Source organism: Sinocyclocheilus rhinocerous, unplaced genomic scaffold (genome assembly GCF_001515625.1).
Source record: "Sinocyclocheilus rhinocerous isolate Xijiao unplaced genomic scaffold, SAMN03320098_v1.1 scaffold826, whole genome shotgun sequence".
NCBI classification, from domain to species: Eukaryota; Metazoa; Chordata; class Actinopteri; order Cypriniformes; family Cyprinidae; genus Sinocyclocheilus; species Sinocyclocheilus rhinocerous.
The window spans coordinates 350,038-371,419 of record NW_015631742.1 but is presented as its reverse complement, the minus strand read 5'-3'; the positions used below and the strand labels follow the sequence as shown (position 1 = coordinate 371,419).

General features: G+C 38.4%; 1 protein-coding gene across 1 annotated transcript in view; it reads right to left on the bottom strand.

The window, feature by feature from the left end:
• Nucleotides 1–21,382, bottom strand: part of LOC107741962 (retinoic acid receptor RXR-alpha-A-like) — a 185,282-nt gene that overhangs the window by 96,247 nt on the left and 67,653 nt on the right. The window contains exon 2 of the mRNA XM_016554783.1: nucleotides 9,474–9,584. Coding sequence (XP_016410269.1) covers nucleotides 9,474–9,584 — 111 coding nt within the window. The remainder of the gene's footprint in view (nucleotides 1–9,473; nucleotides 9,585–21,382) is intronic.

Genomic DNA, 21,382 nt, shown 5'->3' with positions numbered 1-21,382 from the left:
ATGCCCCTGTGGCGTTTGTTTCGCTCGGTCACACATGCTCTGATCTCTCCCTCCCACATGCACAGAAGCCTAGACTAAACCGGGAGAGTGTGTGTGTGTGTGTATGTTTGTGTGCGGTAAAAGGTCAACTTTCTGCAAGAATTCCTCCAGAACAGCCCCAAGTGTAGCCAAATCCACAGAATGAATGGATGATGTGAAATGAGTACAATTTAACAAAAAAAAGAGTACATTTTCGAATGTCTAGGAAATATCTATCAGTGTGCCCAAAAACTGAAAATCGAATTCATAAAGTCCTATAGAACATAAAGTTTTGTTTTTTTAATTCACAACTGTATGTCCCTGAACAGCAGCACACCAAAACAAGACATTTCCATTAGCTGTAGAAGCACCAAACATTCACTTTCAGTGCAAACACGGGCAACAAGTAACACCTTCATCCCATTCAGACTGTATCCCAGCATGCTTTGCAGAAAATTAACACACTCGGCCGGTCATGCTGCTAACTGTATGACATTGTAAGGTCACAATCTTTCTTTCAGTGACCTCTTGCCCTCTTTGACCTGTATCAAAAGTTGCCGTGGATGGCAGGTGTTTGAATGTTGACCTTGCCCTTCATGAGATCAGCTTTGGTGCCATTTGGATCAAACAATCCCCAATATACTTTAGTATCATTGATATACTATTATAGTTTTTATAGTTTTATACTTTCCATTAGTTTTAGTAATTGTGTTGTATTTTGTCTTTTTTTTTTTATTTATTCGTTTGTTTGTCAATTTGTCTATATAGTTTTTTTTTTCAGATTTAGTTTTAGTTATTTTAGTACATCAAGTTAAACTAAATTTATGGGCAAAAGTAGTACAATTTGAAGTAACAATTTTTATGATTTTAGTTTTAGTTTATATAATGAATTATCTTTGTACTTGTCTTTTATTTACTTTCTTTTATTTTCACTACTGTTCACAAGTTTGGGGTCACTTTCTATTTATCAAAGAATCTTGAAAATTAAATAAAGTAATACAGTTTCCACAAAAATGTTAGGCAGCACAACTGTTTTCAACAATGATAATAGTAAGAAATGTTTCTTAAGCAGCAAATCAGTATATTAGAATGATTTCTGAAAGATCATGTGTTACCAGGGCTTCAGACTGCGACCAAATGGTCGCATTTTGTGACCATTTTTTCTACCTGTGCGACTAAATTTTGTAAGCGGTCGCACTGGCATGACCACCGCGTTGTTTAACTCATAAGCGCTGCCATTTCTGTTGCATATGTGAAACATCAAACGGCAAATGAAAAAGAAAAAGCATAACGAAACCGTGCTACTCGTTTGAACTGCGCAGCGCTTGGAGTGTAGAGCATGGTTTACTCGCCGCGTCAGCACGAGCGCGAAGGTGCGCAGCTGTTTACCTCACATTATGCTATGGAGGCTCTCTTTTATTTATTTTTTTATTTGATTCCTTAATGTTTGCTAAACGTTCTGTAATTTACTAGTCTGTATATAATACAGCATGTGGTGTATGCCATGCCTCATCTTATTCATTTTTGTTAATAAATGTTTTGTAAGCTTGTTTGTCATTGTATCTTACTGTTTTATTGTTGTTGTGCTTTTTAATTAAGAATAACAATGAATCCATCTTTTGTTTTAGTCTTAAAAAGTGAAAGGTATAGATGTAAGCAAAACAGACAATTATCTTTTCTTGTAAACGTGACAAGATCGCAAATTCAAAAGCGAAAGCATCCGAAGCCCACGGCTTATAACATAGTAAAAGAGGAACTCCCGTTCACAAAATTCAAATCACAAATAATAATATAACACTATAAATACTAATAGTACTAATAAAAAAGTACAGGTTGAATGTTAACCTCTTTCGTTTCCATATAACTATAAACTATGATAAAAGTTCATCAGCATGCATTGATTAATCCCATGCTGTAGCAAAAAAAAAACCCCCACCAAATCATGTGCTCATGCGACCAACTGAGAAAGTGTCGCAAAAAAACAACCAGTTGGAAGAAAGAGTCTGGAGCCCTTGACACTGAATACTGGAGCAATGGCTGCTGAAAATTGCATCGCAGGAATATATTACATTTCTAAATATAATAAAATATAAAACAGTTCTTTTAAACTGTAATCATACTTCACAACATTACTGTTTTACTGTATTTGTGATCAAATAAATGCAGCCACCTGTTTACAACTTTTAAAAACATTTAAAAAAAATGTTACTGACCCCAAAATTTGGAACAGTTGTACGCTTTAATAAATATCCTAATTCTGTCAACAAAACCTCTGAAAATAGTTTAGAATCCTCAAATTCAGACTCAAAATGTCTTTCTGCGTCAAAATCACTCAAAATGATGGAGTGGGTCACATATTACACGCATAATTTGTCCAATTTTTCATAAGATTCCCAAAGACCTTTGACTTTTCCCCCATCCATCCCAAAGGAGCATGAGATATCAGCACTAAAGAACATCAGTTTAAAAATCAGCATGCACAGTTGAACCTATGTGTGTCTGATCCAGAGCATCCTGTTGTCCCTGGCAGGACAGGGCTCATGCATATTGGAATCAGATGACTTCAGTGGAGGCGTCCATCCAAATAACACTTGGAGCTCGTCTTCCATAAACATACGCACACATAAACAAGCAAATCACACACAAACAGCCAGTGTACTGCACTCTGAAGGGTCTGTATCCTTCAGTCACAGATAAGTGAGAAGCTCTGGGCATAACTACTGTAATTTATGTGCAGACAGCCGCACGCAATTGTGCAGAAAACCAGGATCAATAAATAAATCGCCCAGATTAGCCTGTTCCTTTGGAAGGGCCTCAATGAATGTCTTACTGTTGTAAGACTCCAAATATGCAACAATATCTTGTTGCGCAACCTGAAAAAAAAAAGGTTCCAACGCCGCAATATATCACATTTTCAACTGTTTTTATATGTCACCCTAAGTGTGATCCTAAAACAATGCTTGGTGCAAACAAATAATACAGTCTATTTATTTGTAATATTTTACTGCAGTTGGAAAGACCATGAAATCTCGCTCCAATTCCAGCGGTCAACTGCACTATAAACACATCTAATCTTAGAGAGAGAAAGGCAACAAAGCTTAAATAAAACTTCATATAGTGTTTTTCAAAAACGCCAGCCTTTTGTTTTCATTTAACTCACTCAAGTTCACATTCTAGAGTCCAGTTGAAAACACAACAAAAGAGATGGAAATGCCATCTGGTGTGTGAATTACTCACGTTTAGAGGAACAACCTTGAAATTTCTCTGTTTATTAAGCAAAGGTAGTTTGCTAGACCGTTCAAGAAGTTCAAACTGTATATATAGCATGGCACTAGCAAAGCCATGTGTTTGATTCCCATTAACCCTTTAGGCACCAGGTTTTTTTTTGGAAAAATGCTGGATTTTGACATCAAGATTTCAAAAGCTTGTGGCTTGAAAGGGCTTAAAGATAGAGATCTAATGTAAATTAGAAAAAAGTTGGGCATGACCGAAAGTTTATGTGGGGTGTAAATATACTCATCTAATTTGCATGACACGATAGCTCACTTGCTCTGCTATTTCCTCGAACACTTTGAATAGGAAGGTGACGTAATTTTGGTCTAGAATCGAAGTACTACATGTCTGGCATCTAGTGGTAGGGAATACAAATGAGATATTACACCATATTAGGAACTACAGTCTATTTGATTAAGTATGACGTCTTGTCGCAATTTTGCGACTTTGGCGCTAAGAGGGTTAACAGTTAAAATGTATAAAGCGTAACATGGTAAACTGATAAAATGATATAATGATATAAAAATATAAAATAAAATAATAAGTAAGGGATAATGTACATCCAGACGGTTGTTATCGCAGAGTAACCCCCGACAGGGTTCACGGAGGGGTCTTGTATCACCCTGAAGGGGGTTATTCAGCGATAACAACCAGCTGGATGTACATTATCCTGCTTATTACACGGCTACTTACACAACATTTCACCACATAAATAATTGACAATAAAAGATTTAAGACGAAAATGTTTTAAAATCTTACCAGTTTGTTATCTTAATGGTTATCTTATAATACATTACAGCGAGTCCGCGATACCAGGATGACATAATTCAATAATTGTACACAATTTTGAATCAACTTTTAATATTTTATTAGCTAAACAAATGCAAAGCTTCCACCAAGAAAAACTGTTCCTGGCAGTATAGCGCCGACTTCAGTTACCCGGATGAGCCTGTGTTATCAGCTTTTACCGGTTGTTATCGAGGGATAACATACCTCGGAATGTCGCGACTGACCAATCAGAATCAAGTATTCCACAGGGCCATGTAATAAAATAAAATAAAATAAAATGCAATTTCAGAAGCTTTCTTTGAAATCGCATGCACCATTTAATCTTTCACAATAAGACAATAAGAAAAAATAAGTCCAATAAGTGAACAGGGTTAATTTTGATTTCATGTTGGCTTCAAAAGTGACCTCAAGCTGTGATCACTATAAAGTAACATTTAATGATGAAACAGACAGAGAGAGCCAGGGAAAGGCTGCGCATCCCAGAGGGCAGTGAGATGCAGCGCGTTGTCACCCACCCACCCCCCTCGGTCAGCTGTGACAATGAGATAGGATTTCACTGTGATGGTGGCACAGAAAGATTAAGAGCTCAAAGATTTATCAAAGGCTTAGTCGCTCCAATTTTTCTCCTGACCCAGACACAACGAGCGGCTGCTGTCACACTGAGCCAATGTGAGTTCCTTCTTCAATTTTGGCCCTCTCTCTCGAAAACTTTTGCCACTTACACTTTTGTTTCACACTCCCCATGCTCTTACTGTCTCTCTGATCAGTTGGCATGTCATTGTAAGAATGTCAGCAAGGCTCACCTTCAGAGATGGTGAATCAAATGCACACACAAACACACACACACAGATCCCTGTATAAATCTATTTCAGACACACTCCAAAAAAAAAAAAAAAGCTGACCAATCCAAATTGTCTAAGCTCTAAGCTTTTTAGGCCACATTGTGTGTTGTCCTGCAGTCATCTGAGGTAAAAGTGTGGCTATGTGTTTGTATTGACCAATTGACCAGCTAGTCTATATCAGTATTTGCTCTTCATTTAGCCACAAAAAATAAATAAATAGAGGAAAAAAAGGCATGCACCATGGTACCAAATCTTACACAAGGGGTCGTCTATGACAATACAGTACTAAACATAAAACATATTCTTAAAAAATATATATATATCTATCGATAGTACTAATACTAATGTTATTATTGTATCAATAATGATTATTACTATTATTAATACAACTAATAAACTATTACACATCCATTGGCATATTATTAATATACTACTACTACTAATTATTATTATGAATAGAGTGACAATAAGAAGTATCATCATCATCCTCATCATCATACTAAAGAACAATAACCAGTGAAATATCTGTAATATACATAGGTCAAACTGATCTCTACTTCAAATTCAAATTTTAATCAGTGTTCTTCTCTCAGCTGGAGAATATTTCAAGATACTTCATCACATCAAGGATAATAGCTCTAGAAATGCCTGTTCAATGGCCTGCATTACATTATCTTCTGACAGAGACACTACACTCTCTGCTAATAGATCACAGCTCCTGACGTCTCTGATCCAAAAAAAAATATATTTAAAGCCAATATCACAGATGCATCCTCCATCATTTTCATTTCAAGAGGCATGGGCATTGTAACACTGGACATGAAAGCAAGCTGCTTTCAATTAGCTGGCAGATTAGCACAAAACATGCTTGACGGTGTCATGGGGGAAAATCCATCACAGTGAGCCGCACAACTCCCACTTTGCTTCCAGTGTTTACACGGGGCTGATGAGGGAATAAAGTAAAACGTCTCCCCAGATGAGATCACTCTGATCAAATTTCTTTTCACTTCTCCTTATTACAGTCCCAACGTGTGGAATGTACTCATTGGTGCGGATACCGCGGGTGGCTGGAGTTTTTAGGACCGCCGCCAGGTCTTTATCAAATAGCTGATAAAAATGAACTTCGAAATCCAATTAGCCCAAACCCTTTTGGCAGCCACAACCCAAATAATGACAGACTGCAGGCCCGCCGTGAGAATATAAACCAACATGAGTACACATGACATAAAGTAATAAAAAATGGCCGCCGAATTGTTATTTCTCCACTGGGTTACCTTTGAAGCACAGTTTAAATAAATAAGACCATTAAAATAGCCAGTGCACTGGGTAGTGATGAATTTGAGAGCGAATAAAGGGCCCGACTCAATAATCAACAAGTTGGAGTTTCCAGGCCCCTCTCTGGTGGCCCCAGGCCAACAGGAAGTGGCGAGGGCATGTGTGGACGGCAACCAGAGCCAATTAAAAAAAAGGGAGTGCTAAACATGTCGTGGCTAACAAGCTCCTTTCCTTGGCCTCCCTCACCTTTTGACCCCACATTGCCCCTTCCTCTTCCCGTGCGACTACAAGGTCTACAAACACATGCTTTGGTCTCGGAAACCTGACCACATTCCCTTTTTGTCTTTCTGTAGGCTGATGGCGATGTTCCACTGAGCTAAAACACACTCACCACAAGTAAAACGAGCCTGTCTTTGTAATTTATGGGGTTAATTCTACCGCCACTTGCTGTAACGGGGCCGCAAAAGTTGTTTCCAAGAACTCAGAACAATAAATAGCCTCCAAATTAATTGGGAGAATTTATGAAGCCATGGGATGCACCATGAACCAACTGACATAATTAAGTGTGGCCAAAAGTAATAAGGCTTGGCTTTGGGGCGTAACTGGAGCTTAAATTAAGTGATGTCAATAAAAAGTGAATAATTAAAGAAAAAGAACCACACACCTGAAGGGGAAAGTGGGCCGAAATAAACCTGACTAAACCCTCGTCCTTACCCAACCCTAATGAAACAACAAAAGACTGAGCCAGCGATCATCTCCCTCTGCCCGCTACAGAAGTGGTCCTGTCATTGGGGCTCTCCAAACATGGACCATATGTGAGTTCAGCGCTGGCAATCAGACTCCATTATGAAGCAGGCGGCTGAGTTCATCAGGAAAAAATTAGCCCGCCACTCGGTCGAGCGCTCCCATTGGCCAGTTGCGCGGAGCGCTGCGTTTGAGGGCACCCCAGACATTCCTGCGGATAATCTTTTCCATTCCTCTGCTCGCTGCAGCAAGAAGAGCCCAGATCGCAGCACAAGGACGGTATTGTGAGGCCCCTCTGCAGCCGGTTTTTAAGTGCTCCCTCTTGCGCACTTCATACGAGCTCTTTCCTTTTTAAAAAATAATAATAAAAAAACGAGCACCTTTGAAACTAAGTTGGAACTGAAATAGGATGCTGCGTTTCTCACGGTCCCTTTCCAATAAGGGTACATTTTGTAAAAAAAACAAAAAAAAAAACCTAAAACAATGTAAAACCACTGGAAGCCAAAGTGCTGCCACATCAGGGATTCAGATCTCCCCGGGTGACGTTCGTTTTCCTGCTTCCTTCGCCAACGAACCCATGTCATCTTCCTTGCTCTAATGTGTCATTTTGGTCACCACAGTACAAGCAACAAGCTAAGATTGGAACACATCCTCTTGCTTTGAAGAGATTTACGGAAACACGTTCCCTAATTAGAAACACAGCTATTACTACTTCTATAAAAGAGCGACTCCAGTTAGGCTAGCCACCACACCAGACCGCAGGGTTTCCACAGTAACCGTTTCACCACGAACAGACTGCTGAGCACCATGCAGGTTTTAAAGACTGGTTCTCCACAATCTCTATTATGGGGTTTGGAAAAGACAATATGTAGACAGAAATCATTTTCATAGGCAAAATCATTTCTGTTGCCAAAGTTCTCTGGAGCGTCTTAAGACCACCACGCCAGCTTGCGGAAATATTTAACATTTTTCACAAATAGAATGACTTCAGTGTGAATGGCTCCAAGCAACTGATCCAAAGAATCCTCTCTGTATACGATCTATAAGTAGCCCTTTGTTGTGAGTGATGTGTGCGGACTGTCTGTAGTCGCTATTGAAAGATGCTTGCCGTGCCTTTCAGGGTCGAGAGAGTATAAAACTGCAATTTAAAAAAAATGCATTCAATCAATCACATGGGTACATGAGGGAGAAAAGAGCCTTAAACTTGTGCTTCTGAGCAAACATTTAACCCTATGGGACTTTTGCAAAAATGGATTTAATAAAATACGCCAAGATGTGACTGTCGAAACCAATCCTTCTTAAAAAGCTAAATCAAAGAGATGAATCAAAATGGTATTCCATTTTAATAGCATATGGATGAGGTCTCCCACAATGCACTTGACACACACGTGTGGGGTCACTGTTATACATATACAGCAGTGGTTCTCATCTGGTGTTGAAAAAAGGTTGCATATAGGTTCAGATGGGGAAAAAACTATGCAAAATGCAATTAATTAAATGCAAGGAACCATATGATTGTGCATATGTAGAATAGCAAAACAAATTAGCTTATCAATTTTTAAAAGTTATGTGTAAACGTTTTACGTATTATTTGTTTTTGATGTTAAAAGTAATCTGTCCAATCAAACTACAGTATTTTGCCACAAATTCATTTGTCAATTAGCTGAACTCAGTCAAAATATATATAGGTTGCATGTCATGTCCTCATCCAAAACTATAAAATGTATTAATTTCAGCGTTTTTTTTTTTGTGAGGACATTTGCATTTGTATGATGAAAAATTTTAGTGCTGTTTGGTCATTACTTGGTGCACAATGTAAAATCTAGACACAAAACCAGAGGAGAACCACCATCCTACAGGATTCTGAACTGAATCGATTCATGAGTCATGAGAAGAACCAGTTCATACGAGTCATTTGGTCACATACTATACATGTTGCGCTGAATGTTTGCAAAGACAAGGCAATAAAAGTCATGTAACAAAACATGTTTACATCCAAGCCAACAGCAATCCATTCCCCACATACCACAGGGTCACAGCTGGAATCTGCAGTAATGCTGCCCCATAAGGATCCCTCAGAGAAGACCGGTTGCTAACATGTCCATCAGCCCTTTAAACTAACATAACAAACTGCAAATCACACACTGCAGGACCAAAACATGAGGGGGCTAGACACTTATTCAGATTAGAGGGTGTATTTGTATATGTATGCATGTGGTGCAAGACGTGTCTTGTTTCTTGCAAACGCAGACATACTACAAGACCAGACATATTTGGCATGAGTTATAGCCAAGCACAGTGGAAATCCGTTTAGGGCTCTAAATATGACTTCAATGTATTGATTTATGCATGTATCTTGAGTGTTCTTCAAAGTAAGAACCATAAGGTTTCATGGGAACAGTTGACGCACACAAAAAGGCAGGATTATTTTATAGTGGAGCTACAGAGCTGCCAAAAGACGAGTTATTGCTGTAAGTTTATGCGCTGTGGAGAACGTAAGCGATTGTGTAGTTCTGAATATGTATAGGTTACCTGTAGAAAGCCTGCGTTGATGAAGAGCACACATTCCGCTGAAACACGTGCATGCTTCTGCTCGTCCTCTCTGAGGTGGCGGTGGTATCGAGCAATGGGGTTTCAGGAACCCTACGGGAAAAACACATGAGAATGGATTTTTACTACATGTATCATAATGATTCACAATGAGAAAGCTAATTCACCAACATAATTGTAATGTCAATTAGACATTGGAGAAAAACGTTGACTAACACACCTATATTACACAGAAACATTAACCTGTTGAGCAGTACAGTCCCACATATGGGATTTTTATTTCCGTGCCCCTGGGAGTACGGTCCCACATATGGGAGTAAGAACGTTCGGTGACGTCACATAACTGCCAAATTCAAACTGCGTTTTCGCGCTTTGGCTGACGCTGAGACGCCGCTGCACTTGTCATATAATCACAACTATGCAGTGTTTTTAACCACATAATGTTTATTTTAGGTTTCAGACATTTAAATACATATAAGTACTAGTAAAACAATACATTTAGAGTTCGTAAAATACACACGGATGTTTATGGAAGCAGCAATAACAATCCATTCACATATAATTTTCCGACGTGTTTTATTAATATCAGATACACATAGTGTAAGTAACTATAAAGTTCACTCTATTCTTCTCCCAGTTCACCGGCCACTTATTTGCATGTATTTCGGGAGAAATTGATGAATTCACGTGCTGTAAATCCGACTGACAGGAAGGACTCTCTGAACTGCAGCGCGAACAAACATGGCGGCGCCCGTCTCACATTACAGATCACGATCAAGATCATTTAGAAAGGTTTTTAAACCTTTTTAAAGCGAACGTGAAAGAGCGAAGGGCAGCCGCATCCCCCCCGCTCTGGTCCCTGCTCAATAAAGCGCCTTTACTTCCACCATGAAAAACATGTCATTCCAGATGAGCTCAGCCAATGACATTTAAAACAGGCACAGGGATATTGAATTAGTTCCCCATGATAAGCTGGCTGGGATGCTGATGGTCTGGTCAAAGACGGGGGATGGGACAGGAAACGGATGGACCGACTGCCTGTTAGGTGCCTGATGCAGCTGTTTGATTAAAATGACAAAAACGTAGAAATGTCAGAGAGGGACGAAGAGCCTTAAAGAAGATACCAAGGAAAGGTTAATACAGACATTAATATGAAAAAGAACTGAAAACAGCTGGAGAAATTTATGAACAGCAACAAGCAAACTTGGGTTTGGAAGGACTACTTGGCCCAAAAATGTAAAAAAAATTATCATTATTTTATCATGTTACCTTACGTTATTTCAAACCTATTTTCTGTTATTTTTCCATAGAACAATTTCTTAAAGTCCACAGTGCGGTTTTTGCATAGAACTACAATTCACAAATAAATAAACAAATAGTAGATGACTTGTGTTCCATATTCCTAGGTCTTCTGAAGTCATATAATAGATAACTTTCCCCTTCAGTGAGCCGTTACCTTGTGAATCGTTGCAACTGGATCTCATCGAGTCTGTGAGTTGAACTTGAGATCTGAATCTGTTCAATGTCATGAATGGATCATTATATTGAGCTAGTTATTTTCAATGAACAGATTGATCTGGTTCACAAACAGAACTAAATAGGTTGTCTATGAATCAGACTAATATGGTTTTCGAGTTCAGCTCACTGACTCAATGATTTGAAGCAATTTTCATGTTAACAGTTCACTGGAGGGGAAGATTATCAGTAACTCAAATTTCCTCACAAATCATATAAATAGAGTCTGAAAATAGCACTCGAGTTGCTTAAAATTGATCAAAAGTGATGATAAAGGCATTTATAATGTTACAAAAGATTTCTATTTCAGATAAATAGTGTTCATATCGATATCGGAATTATATCGTACCGACCGAAATTAAGAAATATATCGTGATATCAATTTTGGCCATATCGTCCAGCCCTATGTTGAGCTAAGTTGTTTTTGTTCACTTTTTGTTCACTATGAACAGTATGGAATAAGCAAATGAAAACGAAAGACACAGCAATACAGTTACATTACAGTTTTAGAACTACATAAGGGAGTTAACAATTGTTCTTACTTTGTGAACTATCTCTTTAAGAAAGTGCTGGATATTAATGCTCTTCCATATAAATTAATGTTTCTAATCTAAATGTTTTTTTAATGGTTTAGCTGAAATATGCATCAATGAACAATCAGCATCATGTGAAAACCACAAGAGATTATACGAAACTGTTAAACGTATGAGCATAAGTCTGATTATAAATCAGGTGATTAGTTGTTGCTTATTGGAGAATTTGCACAGATTAAAGTGTAAGGCCATTCGTAAGTGCAGTAGAAGTCTGGTAGATGCAGTAAAAAGAACAGCCCATCAAAGATATTAAGTTCTCACACTTCCGCTTTCTAGGACACACTTCATCTAGCGTGTTAAACCTCAGACAATCCAGCGATCGTAAACCAAATTAAGCATGTAATACATGGCTGAAATAAATAGGCTGTAATCAGTGACGGTCATCAAAATGAATTTAGGCCATTGGGGACATATTTCCCTGTGGCGTATCCCTCGTTCCCTGGCTCGACTGGTCAGCGGGGCCCATTAGCTCTTGCCTAAAACCCCGACGGAGTGAATCACCTTCATTTCAGCACAACAGATTCCGTATTGTGTAACCAGTGAAGGGTGGACAATGACACATCCCTACTTGCTCTGAGCAATGTCACTGAAAATTACCGCTTTAACACATGAGCTAAGGCTCCCAGTCAACCTCGGCTTTTCCAAAAACATGGGTAATGCGGAAGGACAGGAACCTCCACAAAAAAGGAAAAGGAGAGGGGGAAAAGGAAGTTCTCAATCCCAATCCCAAAGAAAAGGGATATAATGAAAACAAACACTTTTTGAAATGCACCAGATATGCTTGAATTTTGCCAAAAATGCTCGACCGTTTACGGCTTCATAATGGATTCAATTAAAATCATATTTCCCATAATATTACAGCACTCAGAGTTTAATATCTGAATTAGAAGTCACCAACGAACGAGCTATTCTAGCCGTGTACCTTTTATTTATGGGTTTTAATCAGAGATGTGTGTAAACAACCCACTGTGTGAACGTGTGATTGTACTGCATCTTAAACAGTCTTGATGAATATTAAGATCAAGCATTCTGGCTTTTAACAGCTCCTCTGGACTCAAGCTTTATGTCTTGGCGCAAACCCCTGATTAGTCAAGTTTAATGTCTCTCTCGATTCGGTATCCTGAATCAGTAGCCAATCTGAGTAAATATACAGTGGACTGGCTCAGTAAGACAATGCTCTCAAGAATATTGTGCTTATAAAAATTGGCCCTTTTAATTTTTCACATCATGAAATATAATCCTGAGACACGCTGTCATTTAAGTAGATGATGTACAGTCAGCCCGTCATATCACAAAATAAATGCTGGCATGTGGTACGGACTCCAGCTTGAGGAGGAGGAGCTGCTGAAGTTGTTTTACTGTGTGAGAAGAAAGAAACAGCAGTGATATGAGAGACTAGGCACAGCAATCAGCAGCCTGGGATGGATACAAAAATATCTGGTTGATCAGAATCAAGTATTGATACAGGAATGTTAACGACATGAAGGTAATTTCAACAATGGCCATGGTGCTCATGAAGGACACACAAGTTTGAATCTGGCTCTGAATCTTCCTTCTCGAGTGTCTAAGTCCAAAAAAGCATTGCTTATGAAAATTCAGATTTTGTTAGACCACAGGGACAACAAGGGTCACAAGGCCACTGTGTGAGATGGGAACTGTGGCTCTTATTTGAAACAGTTTGAATTCCAGTTGTTGTAGTTTAAAAATTACATATTGTAGAAATGGCTCTGCTTGCAAACCTCTCTGATCTTGTTACTACGGAAATACTGTTCAATGTCAAATGTAATATAGCAACAGTAAAAACTTGGGTCTTACTAGTCTGACAGACAAGGTTCAAAAGGGAAGTGTGTCAAAAAACAAAAATTAATTAATTAAATTAAAATTAAGCCAAAAAAAAATAATTATAAATATAGTTAATATAATTCGAGGCTGGACGATATTTTTCCTCAACCAATGGCAAATCAGCTTGGTGATGCAGAAATGACACACTTCACCAGTAATTTCAGTGGTTCAGGGATGCTTTGTTCAGAAGACTGAGTTGGAAAAAAGGCTTAGATCATGAAGATTCATTTAGACTGATTATCTGCAAAACTACATCTGTGCCCATCTGATTACTGACTCAATTTTGTAAACACACTCTGCAGGGTCCTTTATCCTGGGCCCAATAAACAGCCTTGAGAGCTCAGAGAAGCATGGGCGTAGAGCATTCCTCACGTCCTTGAAAAGCCTATTGTGTTGTCTTCTCCGTATTAATGGCTAGTGACGTTAAGCAGATTGCCTCATCCTTGAATGTGGAAACTTTCAGAGAAACGCATTTTCAGTCTAATTCGAAGGATGGGGAGAATTTTTAAACAACTCTTGAACTGATAAACCAACAACCCTTTTAAAACACTCTCGCTGTGGACACACGTGCCAAATGCAGTCTTATTAGCCATGTTTCCTTGTTCTCTCATGGCCTATGAGTGTATTCCACTGTGGTGTCCAAAAGCAAACTTCAGATGTTTGCTTTTCTACTTACAGAAATAATCAGGCAGAGAAGCCTCTCATTAGATTCAATTACCGTACTGACAGTTACGCTACATCTGACGGATGCAACCTCCATGGCGCTTTAATCAAGGCCCATCAAGGATGACAGCCTGACTTTGTTGAGTCTCCTGGTTAAACCCCAAAAGCTACTCACTCCGATGTCTCTGGGAATCAATGACGCATGGGCATATTCGTTATTTCATTGGAGAACGCATGTCCTGGAAGCTGATCAGCATGAAGGAAATGTCAAACCTTTGCTCAGCAAACTGTCCGTTTCGACTGGAAACCTTCTCCCTGCACCTTTCCGTCAAGCCTTTGTTCTCTCATCGCTCTACTCAGAAATAAACCATGAGACGTCGCAGGCCATAACGTATTTTGACTTGACGTTTAGTCAGCGAAACTAGGTTTCCAAGAGGATTGACATGGAGGACAGTGTCCAGAGGTCAAGATAAAAGTGAGAGACATAAAACACAGGGAGGACTTGAAAAGCATTACGTTTTACTTGAAGTTTTAACACATTCAGTCTTTTTCTCACCCTTTTCTCACAGTGAGAGTCCCCACAGGGGGCGTAACTCTACCTCGCTCTGAAATTCCAGCCTTAACAAGGCCACTGCTGAGACCACAGGTGTTCCGGCTTGAACAATAAAAAAAAAGACGGGACAGGTCACACGGACTGACACCAAGTCTGCCTGCTGGCCCCACGCTGAGCACAGTGGTTTTAAGTGTCAAGTCAAAGGCCATTCTCAGTCACCACTAAGCTGACATCATCAGGTGCTTGCTGTTTTAAACTAAATACCACATTCACACCCTGCCAAACTAAGTGCCCATAAATCCATAACCACCGACCTTCCTGTACAAGCCCCATCCCTCTACAGAACATCTGTGTATCACAATAAAATATATTAAGCAGAAAACCCATTTGACATGGGATCGATAACAATGGTCCACTAGCTATGTGAATTAGTTTAATTTATTAAAATGGTGAATTAGTCTAATTAATCAAAAAGTAGGCTATTTACAGAAAACCCATTTGACATGGGATCGATAACAATGGTCCACTAGCTATGTGAATTAGTTTTTATTTATTAAAATGGTGAATTAGTCTAATTAATCAAAAAGTAGGCTATTTTAAAATTATTCCCATATATTATGGATCATAAATGGCTAATATTAAAATGCTATACAATTTTGTCTACAAATACATAAATTATATAAGAGTTATATTGTATACTAATTATATACACAATTATTGTTATTGTTATTATTTATATAATAATTTTATAGAATCAGTGGCAATCCAAATCAATTACAATATGATCACAATATACAATATATACAATTAAGAAAAAAAAAATTATAAAATAAAATGATAAAAGATAAAATAGTTAGATAAACAATATGGTACTGCTGTATTCTGCACCCCTTTAAAGCACTACAGCCATACACAACACAGAAATTATTGACCACTGAGTCCCATCTTGTGCATTTTTTGGAGGAAAAAATGGTGGTATGTGATTAAAAAAAAAGGTGTTAAGTTTAAAATAGTCTAACTTTTAGTAAATATGGCCTGTGATCTGTGCCACTCTGTTTTCTAATACATATCTTACCTAAACAATCCCAAATGCATTCATTCAGTCAGGTGAACTCAAAACCAGCCTAATTATTCAGTTCTTCTTGAACATTTCCTTACACAACTAGTTATTCAGGAAACCCACCAGCTAGGTGATTTTAAAAATACATAGTTTTGCATCTCTATTCCAACCCTCTCCAGCTCCACAACCTGGCAACACAAGCCTTCAAAAAAGGGCTTAACACTAGTGGATATATTCAGTTGGCTGAAATTATGTGTTTTCTCAAGATGACAAAAGTGAGTGTTTGAGTGTGGTTCTGTGTAGGTGTGAAAGGGTTGTGCCACTAACAGTTTTGACCACAGACGTTACTCTCTGTCTCACATTGAATGTTCATTCTGAACATGGCACGGACTTGGCAGACACCTCAGACACCCTCAAGACCACAGTCACACATGCTGCTTCTCACTGCAGTTTATCATGGTGTTGTCTCGCTGTATATTTGGTTTCAGTATGTTTGCATTGTAATACGTTTTTTACAATTTTTGATATTTTTGCAGTAGGGATGTAACGATTAACCGCGAGCCGGTTGAAAATCGATTTATATATGTGACGATTCAAATCGGCTGAGATGCTAAACAAATCGCGATTCAATTAGGGGTAGGAGTTTAATGTATGTCTGAGCAGAACTTAGTCTTTCGATGGTATTTTTTCTTTTCCTCTTGCCTCTGTATAATGCATATTAAAGTTCATAAGTGCAGAGCTGCTTTGTTTACAGCGGAAACTAAGGAAACGCTTTAAGCGCCACCTGCTGGCAGAGAGTGAATCTGCGTCTCATTCAGCTCATCTGCTGTTTCTGTTTCATGCAGATATTTTTTATGCATAGTTTCACAAAAATGAAGTCAAACCATTCTGTGTTTTGCTTAAAATTTCGAAATTCTACAATGTAATTTAGATTTAAATTTAGACTTTTATCCAAAGCGACTAACAAATGAGGACAAAAGAAGCAATCAAAACCAACAAAAGAGCAATAATTTACAAGTGCTATATTAGTATATTATTATAGTGTTATATTTCAATTTCACAAAGAAACGTACAGTATTTTGTCCAAGCAATAATAAAAGGACACATTTAATTTATAATTTGTCTTAAATCTCATTTTGTAAAAAAAAAAAAATTGTGAATCGAATCGAATCGTGAAATCAAAACTGTGAATCGAATCGGAGCGAATCGTGAGTTGAGTGAATCGTTACATCCCTATTTTGCAGTGATACTTTAAATAGCGAGCTGATTAGTGTATTATAAAATGATTATGATATGGCCAATCATAATATTTTAAATAAGCCAAATTATGTCATTAAGGTGGGGTGGAGGGACAGCATTTGAGAAAGAAAGACAGAAAGCAAAAAAAAGAGAGAGAGACTGAAAGAGAGAGGAGGGGCCAGGAAGGAAAGAGGAGGCAGTGGTAATGAGGTTAAGGGGGAAAAGTTAAAGATGGCATCTGTACGTCAGGGCCAGGCCTGCTGCGGGGCACATGCTGGAAACAAGGGCTTCACTTTCTGCCTGATGTTTCGAAAAGTTCCTTGGGCAAACAGCATAATCAAATTTGTGTGACTGGACTCTGAAGAGAGAGCTTTCTTTGATGAGAGCTGAGACAAGGAAGCGTTTAAAATCCTGCCGCCCGGCTCACATCTGTACCGTTACTGAACACATGATAGGAGTCTGATCTGGAGAAAAGAGAGAGACATGCTCGTAAAACTGGATTGATTTTGATATTTACATCAAGTCGAAACTGACCCTAATTTGATTCCAAATGAATGGCGATGAAAAACAGCAAGTATTTAGAGGAGTGAGCTGAGGTTACAGAAGATGACCTGTGCTCCAGAAGTACATCCTGTTACACGTGTAAATGGGCTAAGCTTAGGGTTGGGTACCGTTCACATTTTAACCGGTACGGTACCGGTATCGGTACCTGAATTTCGGTGCCGGTACCCAACGGTACCTTTTTCGGTACTTTACTCTCTGTGTAATTACAAAAACATTTATTTCAGTGAAAAATTAAGTACAAAAGTCTCAATTTCAACATTTTGAACAATAGGGCCCTGCAAACTTTTTCTTTCTTCTCACAGCAGCTCTGGAGATTAAGTTTTTGTGTTCATGCCGTCATATAGTGAGACGCAGAGGCCGAAAATCACTGCGAGCGTCACGCGTGCTTCAGTATTTGTGTAGTAAACAAAACCGTGTTTCCGCCATTCACACATACAGAGGCAAGCGGAACACGCCGGATTCATATTTAACCAGTCTTTTTGCAGTTTAATATTCGCAGACACTAGTTCATATCGCGATTCGAAATAAGTGGCAGTGGTTACTTTTGATTTATTCGTCCAAAATTGACGAATTCCGTGGCATTCTGCGCTATAGAGTAAATTACGTTTTTATGAATGGACTCCGCGATCACGTCCGCGTTTCGCAGAAACCATATGGCCCTAGAAATGTAAACACATTAATATTGTTACAAAATATTTTTTTATCTCAGTTTCCACAAAATTTCTGTTAAGAAGAAATGTTTCTTGCGCACCAAATAGCATATTCGAATGATTTCCGAAGGATCATGTGACACTGATGGATGCTGAAAATTCAGCTTTTTGCCAACACAGAAATCATTTGTTTTTTTAAATATTTGAAATAAGAAAACAATTATTTTAAATTGTATTAATATTTCACTATTGCTGTTTTAACTGTACTTTTGATCAAATAAATGCAGCCATGGTGAGCATAAGAGACTTCTTTCAAAAACATTAAAACTTACCCAAACTTTTGAACAGTAGTGTACTAGTCAAAATTGTTGAGTGATACTCTTGTGTTATTACAATGAGTCTTTAAAAATCTCTCAAACTGACAAAAACGGTGGTATCAAACAGGAAATGTCAGTAGGTTCTCCACAGAGTCATCCAAAAACACTAAACTTGGGCTTGATGGCTTAAGTCTGCAACATTTCAATTAAACAACACATCGTTCTAATTTCTAGCACTGGATTCCTGCTGAGGATATAGCATGTAGGTAATTAACACTTAGCTAGCTGTGAGGGGATGGTGGTTTATTTAAAACTCACAATCAACGTTTCACCATAAAGTTCATGGAAGCATGAAATGCATACTGGGAAAAAAAGCATCCAAATTCAATATCAGTGAATGGCTGCACGCGTAAACAGAGTGCGACCAGTGTAGTCTGATTCACAAACAATTGACTCTTATGAGTGGGTTCTTTTAATGAATCATTCAAAAACCGAACTTCAAGTTATCAGTACTTTTGTATGCTTTTATGTGTTTTTTGGAACTTCAACATTTTGGTGCCTATTCCCTTGCATCATATGGACTGACAGAGGTGTGATATTTTTCTAAAAATGTTCAAGTCTGTTAACCTCCTGGGGTCGACAGTTCCGCCAGCAGAACTTTTTGCAGATTCGAATGATGACAGCGAAAAGAACTAAAATGCTCCTTCATACTTGATCGGTGTGAATGCGGCCTGTTAAAGCGGCCACTGTCTGTGATCTGTGAAAATTGAGAATGTGACGCATCGTGATATTGAGTTGAATCGAATCGTTGACATGATAATCGTAATTTAATTGAATCGTGAAACCAGTGAAGATTCACACCCCTATTTTTAAGATGGCAGTACTGACATGGCAGAATCCAACTATAAACAAAAAGCATAGAAACTGCAATTTTGGTTAAAATGTAAAGTCGTAAAGATGTATTTGCACAGCAGAAGAATTAATTAGGAAAAAATGTAGATCAAGAATCGTTTTGGAATCAAATCGTGACTCCCAGAATTGGAATCGGACCGGATCGTGAAGTGCCTAAAGATTTCCACCCCTAATATATACGCTATATAAAATACAATAGCTAGCCTATATATTTTTTAATGCGATTTTTTTTCTAGATGCAACAAATTAGGGGAATTAAAGACAACTTCCCATAGATAATTTTAGCTGTTACACTGTCATCACATTAAACTCTCTAAAACAAATTGCCTGTAAATGTATTGATTTAAAACCTTGTGAATGAACCCTAAAAACGCTCCTGATCATTGTAGGGTGGACATGACCCTAAGCAGTCTAATTATACAGTATTGACATAGGCTGGGCATGTGTAAGGCTGGGGAAGACTTGGACAAAAATGCCACTAAATTGGACAAGAATGCCCCTGCACAAACAAATTAAATCTATTACATCTGTTGCTAACAAAGTTACCATGAATAGACTTAAAGATAAATTAAGATCTGCTCATGTTAACGTTTTTATTAAATTGTAATCACGTTAAATACAAATTCAGTCCCATTAAACATTTTTTTTTTTGCCTACATGACACCCATGTCTGGTTCTTGCCTAAAAAGACGGGTTTATTATGTTTAATACATTTAGCTGCTTTTAGCCTTACCCTAGAGTTGGTTCACCCTCCGCCTATGAGTATTGATCACAGACAAGCTAGTCGTTCAGACAGCTCACCAAATTATGTAATTTTGCACTTCCCTAGCAGATACATACGTGGAATATAAAATTTTTCCTTTTCGTGGAGGCTAAATGAAAAGCAAAGGAAGGAGCAAAGTGAAGGGAGAATTGAAGGAAGATGGAATTCTGAGAGAGGGCGAGAAGGAAAAGTAGGTCAAGTCACATGACTGAGCGATCAACTGTAGGTAGGATTACATTTCTACAGCATGTGCCCATTTACAAAACAAATGTTGACTGCAGCTTTAACTGTGTTTTGTGTAGGGCTGAGCCCGGGAATGAGGGGAAGAGGGCAGCTCCAGATCAGCGAGGTGCGAGAGATGTGTGTGCTGTTTGTACAGTGAGTTCAACAACCGGGCCAGAAACAGTAGCATCCTCTCAGACAGAAGAGAGAGACCGCTGTCTGAGTGGACAGAAAGACACTGTCAAAATTGAACGGCACAATTTTGCTTTCAACTTTTCCAAATATACATCACCTGCCGTTTTCACAGTGGAGTTAGCTTTTGGGGTCTGTATAAATAAATACACATACATGGGTATAATTTTAAAGTGTGAAATTTTTCACCACTAGCATCACAGAATTAGGGGAAAACACTTTTTGAATTACATCACCATTTAGATGTGAGCAATAATGTTTGTATAAATGGATATTAAAAATAAATTTTTTAAATAGTCAGAATGTCAGTTAGGCCTGGGCGATAAAACGGTATCGATATTTATCGACGGTACACCTTCTTCGATAACGATAGAAAAAATGTTCGATATAGGCACGTGCTATGAGTGACGCAGACAGCACAGACAAACACATGCTGAAATGAGTGCTGTGCCTGCCTGTGATGAAGAGATTGTGAATAAAGAATGAATATTAGTCGAATTTAAAATAAACATTTGCATTTGAATGTTAGGTGTCTATCAGGGAGCGTCATCAGTGGCGCGCGAGATGCGGTGAGTGATGTAAGTGACGTTGTTGCATTTGAATGTTTTGTTAGTCTAGCCCATGAGACGCGCCACTGCTGTGTTATTCATTCAAAATATTAGAGAATATAGAAGCTCAATGAGGAGAAGATCTTGATTAGGTTAAAACCGAAACCAAGACATTCACACAGAACGCATATTCAGCGCATTTTTTAGACGGACAAATATGACTGCTGCACTCGCGTCTCACAGAAGAGATGTATAGAA